Consider the following 7,475-nt stretch of genomic DNA (forward strand, 5'->3'; position numbering starts at 1 on the left):
TCAAGCGAGTCCGGTCGGTCCCCGACTGAGCAATGGCTCTATTTTCTTGGGGGCCTATTTAAGGCTCTTGGTCGGCCTTGGGCTCACACTCTTGGCACTTTGACATTCTTGACATCCTTGTGAGTCTAAGCAAACACCTCCCACTTATCTCCATCATTGATTGATCATCATAGTGAGATTGAGAGTGATTCCTCGTGCATTTACTTGAGTGATTGCATCTAGTGGCATTTGGGGATCATTGTGGCTACAGATTTCTTTTTACTCTTGGTGGTTGCCACCACCTAGATGGCTTGGAGCAGCGGAGGAGCATTGGCATGTGTTGGTGATTGTTCGTGGCCATCTCCCGGTGATTATGAGGGGTCTTGTACCTTCCCCGACGGAGAGCCGAAAGGTAACTCTAGTGGATTGCTCGTGTCATTGAGTTACCTCACTTGTGGTAGGTTCTTGCAGCACCTAGTGAAGGCTTGGTGTGATGTCAATTAGCCGCCGAACCACTAAGTGTTAGTCGACACAACGGGGACTAGCGTGCCGACAAGCACGTGAACCTCAGGAGAAAAATTGGTTGTCTCTTGTGCATTGGACTTCTCCCGGTGATTGTCTTGGTATTCATTAATTGGTTCATCTCTCTTGCCACGGCGGTATAATCACCCTATACGCTCTCTTGTATTTACTTTGTTTACATTCTTGCCTAGTCAAGCTCTTTAGTGTAGTTAGCCTTTGAGAGCTTGTTAGTTTGGTTAGTGAGGCTCTTTAGTTAGTTTTTGAGAGCTCACTAACTTAGAGAGTAGTGACTTAGGCTTGTGTGTATCTAGGGATCATAGTAACTAGAATTATTGGTATAGGTGGCTTGCAACCCTTGTAAAGCTAGAGCAAAATTGTATTACGCCATTTAGTGTTCCAACCAATTGCTCTAGTGAATTTGTAGAGATTTTTTATAGGCTATTCAATCCCCTCTAGCTATTTAGGACCTTTCAACCATGAAACAAGTATTGTTGAGGTTTTTGCTTAAAAGATCATCATTGTATCTTGCTATTGATAGTCAAGCCATAGGACACACTTTTTTGAAGTAACAATAAAACTAAATTAAATGAAGTCTTGCTGTTTTTTTACAGTGCCAACTCTCTTGCTACTCCTAACTAATTATTTTTTATAGGGAAGCATTAGTGTGAAATACTATAACCATGGAGATGAGGATGAAGATGACAATGACGGTGAAGACTATCACCACGATGGTGATGACGATGAAGGCTATGGTTCTAAAGGCCTACCTAATTTTGAAAAAAAAGATGATTTTGACACTGGTTATCAGTTTTGGTGATGAACAAAGGAAATACACTTCTCCTTTGTTCACCAAACAATTTATCTTATGCCTAATGAACAACGGTGTTTTAGACAAGTACTTACATTTGCACATTGGTGTTTTAGACACAAAGACAACTTCATAGACATAAAAATGCATCTTAAGAGGCGGGGGGGGGGGGGGGGTATGTGTCACCTTGGGACAAGTTCAAGGACTTCTCACATGTTTTACTCTTTATTTTAATTTATATTAATTTTAAAATCTAATTTTTAGTTTTTTTTAAATCATCTCGGATATTGATATGGTCTATACCAGAGTTATTGAGTTTAATATGATCTATAACTTTATAGTTTATATATTTTTAATTTGAGACCGTTTATTAGAGCCTCGAATATTTGTTTTAAGTTCTATGATTATGAAATTTGAACTTTTAAATTTTCCAAATAACCTTGGATGGAGACACGAATAAATCTGAAACTTTTTAGTTAATTTTTTTTATCTAAGATCTTTTATAGGAACCAAATATTCAATAAAAATGGTAAGACTAAAATATATATGTGGAGCCACATACCATATCAACCAAAACAACCATCAAAATTGAGTTGGAGTGTGTTTTTAAATTTAGCAACCATATCGGACTTTTAAGTTATTTGGAATATTTCTTTATAAATTTAACGCCATTTATCAAATGTAAACTGTTTGACTACTAACTAATCCAATCCCTTTGTTCGACAATGTAAAATGTTTTACCAAATTCCTCCAACTTTAAGTTTATGGGAAAAAAAATGCATATTTGAATACGTAGTCGTATTGGCTGTATTCGTATTCGCTACTGTCCGTATACGAGAAGCACCGGAAACCATCTTTTTCGCCATTTTCACCTTTAGATGTCACCATCATTGACAACCTCGCCAGAATCCATGGACACGCAGAGGGGAAACGGGAAATGAAAAGCAAAGAAAAAATGGGAAAAGGAAAAAGTGGAAAGGGAAAAAAAAAATATATAAAATATAAAAACCTTCGCGTCAGCTACAGTACCCTGAGAGGCCAGGAATTCCTGGCTTGTTAAAGAAAGTGTATATAATATATATATAGTTAAGTTATGGTTATAGTTATACACGAAACCGAGTAGGAGAAAATGAGCAGCATTGCTGTAAGGGCAGATGCCCAGATACGGGGAAAAAACAGAAACCATGCGGAGCTAGTTACAAAAATACCAAAGGTTACGGCATACATCTCATAACCTGAAACGAAATGGTTTTATTCTTTTAACTCTCAAAAGTACCCTCCCAGACCAGACCAATAGAACACTATCTCAACAAGTGACACCACATCCATCCTACAATCCTCCAGTATACGATAACATAAGTAAACTAGGAACAGGAAAACTTTGGTATGGAGCTAATGACATCATGGGCACAAATGTACACACAGGGAAGGTATCGCCAGTGGTGGAAGCTCAGGGAATGGAGGCGAAGGTCGGCAGCAGCCAGCCGCGCTCTGTTGCGAGCTCCACATACTCTCCAAACTTCTCCTGGGCATTCGGGATGTCGAGGACCAGATCATCAAGGCCTTCCTTGACACGAGCAAAACCTTTAGTCATCTGGTTGATGGTTATCAGCCCCTCGCCGAAACACTCCTGCAGCAGGGCCAAGATGCTGGTGTCATTTTGCTTCTCCATCGCCATGACTAGTGCCTTCTTTACCACCTCATGGTTGAAGAAGGGCATCCCAAGATCACGGATACATCTGCAGGCTTCTCCCAGGTCACCACCCGTGTTGTATTCCTCCAAGAGCTTAGTGATCTTGTCCTTGGCATCTTCCACAGCCCATCCAGTGCCACCACCCCAGCACCGCAGTATCCGCTCACCAGAGTGGCGAGCTGACAGTAGGGCACGGGCCATCTGGACAGTTTGGCTACCACTGCTGTTCGGGCGAAGCTTAATGCTGATTTCATCCAAATTCAGCGGAATTAATACTTCATCAATCACTGCCCTAGCTAGGAAGAGGGCAAGTTCACTTGGAGCATCCACAATGTCAAGGGCAGTGTCTTCGGCTGACTGCAAGAGCATTACAAACCCCTTCATGATGTCTTCAGTCGAAAACAATTCTAATCTCAGTGAAGAAAGGAGTACAGAGGCCATCTCCTTCTCTCTACTCTTTCTGTCCATAGCAAGTGTGACAAGCTTCTTGAGGAAAATGGGATTGAATTCTGGAGCAGAGAGCTCTTCAAGGCTTCGAATAAGTTCTGGGACATCGTCTGAGAGAAAATACTCATGAATTATGTGGCCAGATTCTTCTTTAAAACGCTTCACCTTTACAGCACTTGTATTTTGCATCTCTTCGTCAGGGGCAGCAGATTTACCAAAAGAAGCATCAAGCCATCCTTCAGATATAGCTGTTGAAACCAGCTTGTCAAAAAGAGCTTTAGCAGAAGGAATATCAAGACTCAGGTCATCAACACCCTCAGCTAGTCGAGAAAAACCCTTTGAGATTTGATTAGGACTGATCAAGCAACCTGCAGCTGCCTCCTTCAATAACTTAAGGATTAATGGCTGCGAGGATATGTTCTCCATACCAAAGGTGAGAGCACGCTTCACAACCTCATGATGGAAAAACGGAAGGCTAAGCTCTCTTATACACCTAAAGGCTTCATCTATGTCTCTACTCTCAATATACTCTCTGAGAATATTCTGAATCCTCCTTTTTGCTTCTTCTACAGTAAAGTGTGTGCTTCCACCCCATTTGCGTTCGACCAACTCTGCATGGTGGGGAGCTGACAAATAGCTCTTTTCAACAACCTGCAGAACTTGAATGCCCTTGGAAAATTCTGGAAGTAGTGCTCTAGCTCGAGTGAGGAAAACAGGAGGTAAAATTTCATCAACAATAGCCCGTGCAATAAAAACTGCCAAGACATCAGTAGCATCTGGTATATCAACAGTCAGATCTTCTGTAGACTCCAGAAGCATCATATAACCTTCACTGATTGTGTAGGAGCTCAGTAGATCAGCATACAAAGAAGATAACAGAATTGATGCCATTTCTTTTTCTTTGTCATGGCGATCCATTGCCATAGATATGAGCTTCTTCACAAAGTAATAATGAAACTGATCAGATCCAAGACCCCTTAGCTCAGAAGCTGCAAATTCCACATCTCCTGTACTAAAATACTCCTCAATTATTGGAACTACAAGCTTTCTATAGTCATCTAATGTACCAGGAATCTGCATTTGCATTGATACAGAGCATTGTTAAATAAGCGTACCATATCAACAAATAATAAATGAAAGCAACATCATGGAGTGTATATCGAACCTTGCTATTCCCATTAGCTAGTTTTTTCAACTCTTGAGATGGTAAAGAATCAACACCTTCATGATTGTCTTGTTCAGTTTTCCCACCAACACCATCTGAAATAAAACCATGGAGTTAGGTGATACCAGCATGAAAGAAACCCTCCTAGAAAAGCATTGCATGTAGTCAAACCACACTAAAAAAAATCACATAACCAATTCATCATTACCGCTTCTAAATATAAACATGCCTCATACATAACCATTTCATCACCATCACTTCTATATATAGATAGCCAGGTTTTGCGTGCTCTAGACTATAAATTTTAGTAACTTGCTCTACTTATTTTCTGGCAAGACGTGACACAGGCTAAATACAAGTATCAAGCCTTACTGATCATCACAATTTGCATCGCAATAGCAAATAAATGATTCTCAGTTGCCATGTTCACAAATTCATATTGCAAAGTCACAAACATGTAATCAAGAAATGTGCAGATGATTTTAAAATAAAAATGCCAAAACAAGACATTGAAACGCCAAGTTAGACATGGCTTGCTAAGAGCCAAAAAGTTAGGCATTCATAATAAACAGTTAAATATTGTCTAGACAGCCACAGCTGAACATGATATTTAAGAAATGGATCATACAACCATGCCACTGAAACAATGACACCAAAATTTTAAGGGTGCACATATCACATAAATTTCATTCAGACCACAAGGGTTCTGTTTGCGAACAAAAAAAAACTACCCAATAAACTACCTTCATATAACTTGAGGTTCACAACAAATCATAGTTAACCTTTTTACAGAAAAAAGAAGGAAAGGCACATACTTTGGGTTTATCCTATGGCAGCTTTGTGCTCAAACTTAAGTATCCCCAAACACTTAGCCATAAATATCTATTGGTTGTGAAACAAAAGAACAGAAACTTCAACATGTACTGAAATTTGAAGCGGACAAATGCATAATAATTGCTGGCCCATAGCACATCATTACAATGTAACTTCCAATTAGAAGAAAAAAAAATCAACACTATAGAGTGTTTCGACCCTTTCTGTCAATTAAAAAAATGTCATCAGTACCGACAGAAGCTTGGTCGGCTTTAAGCTCAAGCTTAAGCCACTCCAAAGATCTGATGACATATAGCAATCAATCATGGAGTATTTGGGCACTATTGAAAACCTGACCAATGAGTTACCAAATGCACGAACTATTTCCCAAAGGAAACAGGGGCGCTCTAACTTTGTTGGATTTCTGAGGTGCAAGGATTTTGCTTCATAATGAAATCAGGGATCCAATCATTTCGGACAAGTGCACGAGAGCCTAGAATCACTAGACACCATAGCCAATCATTTCCAACCCCCACCTCCTCCCCCGCCACCCCCGGCCAGCGGCTCCTTCGCTGCTGGCCGCGCCACCCACCTCTCAGCCCCGCCCTCCTCCTCGTCTTCGTCCTCGCCCCCGCCGCTGCCCACCGCCCGCGGAGACCTGCTTCTTCCCCTCCCCCCCCCCCCCCCCCCCCCCCCTTCCGCCGCCGCCATGGCTATGGGCGCCCCCACCCCGACCTGGCCTGGCCACCAACTACGCCGCTGGAACCCCAATGCCGCCCTCCCGCCGTCCCCACCGCCTGGGCGGACTGCCTCCCCCGAGCCCCTTCTAATCCCGCCAGAGTTGAGAAAGAAGAGAAGGAGAGAGAAGGCGAGCGCCATCGCGATACAGCGCGGCCTTCTTATCCGGCGGTGGCGGTGGTAGTGATGGGTGAGTTGTCCTGGATTTTTTTTTGTCTTCTCGTGCATGCGCGCGGAAACGTTCCCTCGCGGGCGTGCGGAAATAAGCATTTCCAAAAAAAAAGAAACAATCTTAAGTCGCTAGCATTCATGCTATGCTGAAATATACCCACCAGCTTCAAACACATCACTGAACTTGATTGAAGATAACCTATTTGCACGCAGGGCAACAAGGATTGGGCAGCCCTAACGGCAACAGATCCCTCTCCTATCATGACCAGTGCTGACCATAGGGGAAGCATCTAAGGGCCAAAACCTCAAGCAACAACAGAACCAAACATTTCCATTCAAGTTCAGTATCTACAGCGACTCTAAACATTTATTTGGCCACAGTAGCATCTCATAACACAATCGGTGCTTAGGAGAGCGAAAGATATACTCGTACGGATGAAAAGCGGTCACCTTTCTTAGTGGAGTGATGGTGCGGGAGGTGTCTGACGGCGATCCCGCCGTCCGCCGGCGCGCCCCCGCCGGTGGCCACCCGCAGGTGCCCCTCCGCAAGCATCCTCGTCGGCGACATCGCCCCCTCCTCCGCCGCCATCTCCCTCTGCCCCCGTCCTCCTCCTCCTCCGCACGCCCTACACCACACGTACGCACACAGCACAGCGCCACACAGGAACCAAAAATCAGCAACAAAATCGAGCGAAATCGAATCCGAAAGCTGCGAGCGCAGCGCAGGACGATCCGGGACGAGCGGGCGTCGGTCGCACCTGTGGAGATCGGAGGCCGCGGGGCGGTGACGAGGACGGCGGAGGCCGGCGCAGATCTCACCCCGGGCGTGGCGTTTCCGCCGCGCGGCGAGTTCGCGAGCGAGAGGGGACGCGAGGGGGGCAGAGGGGGCGAGAGGGAGTTTCTCGTTTTATCTATCGGCCTCACCCGGTCACCCCCGTTGTGACGGTTAATCATTTATATGCCCCCCCTAATTATCATTACCCCGGGTGTGTTAAGTTAGTCCTCCCTCCGGGGTTAAATGGTAAAAATCCAAGGCTCCATTTTCCCTTCTCGTGTTTTCTTTTCTTACCTCCCTAGCAGGCAAAAGCACCGCCATGCCCACGACGAGACTAGCAGTCGGACCCACTTGTCAGTGGCGC

General features: G+C 44.1%; 1 protein-coding gene across 1 annotated transcript; it reads right to left on the reverse strand.

Annotated features, from left to right (window-relative positions):
• Positions 1–2,482: 2,482 nt before the first annotated feature.
• LOC136490823 (MA3 DOMAIN-CONTAINING TRANSLATION REGULATORY FACTOR 1-like) lies at positions 2,483–7,269 on the reverse strand. Its single transcript, XM_066487009.1, has 4 exons — positions 7,095–7,269; positions 6,787–6,962; positions 4,615–4,709; positions 2,483–4,523 (listed from the first exon to the last, which is right to left on the reverse strand). The coding sequence occupies exons 2-4, from the start codon at positions 6,923–6,925 to the stop codon at positions 2,760–2,762; spliced, it is 1,998 nt and encodes a 665-aa protein (XP_066343106.1). The 5' UTR covers positions 6,926–6,962; positions 7,095–7,269; the 3' UTR covers positions 2,483–2,759.
• Positions 7,270–7,475: the final 206 nt, after the last annotated feature.

This window comes from Miscanthus floridulus, chromosome 11 (assembly GCF_019320115.1).
Source record: "Miscanthus floridulus cultivar M001 chromosome 11, ASM1932011v1, whole genome shotgun sequence".
In the NCBI taxonomy this organism is placed as follows: domain Eukaryota; kingdom Viridiplantae; phylum Streptophyta; class Magnoliopsida; order Poales; family Poaceae; genus Miscanthus; species Miscanthus floridulus.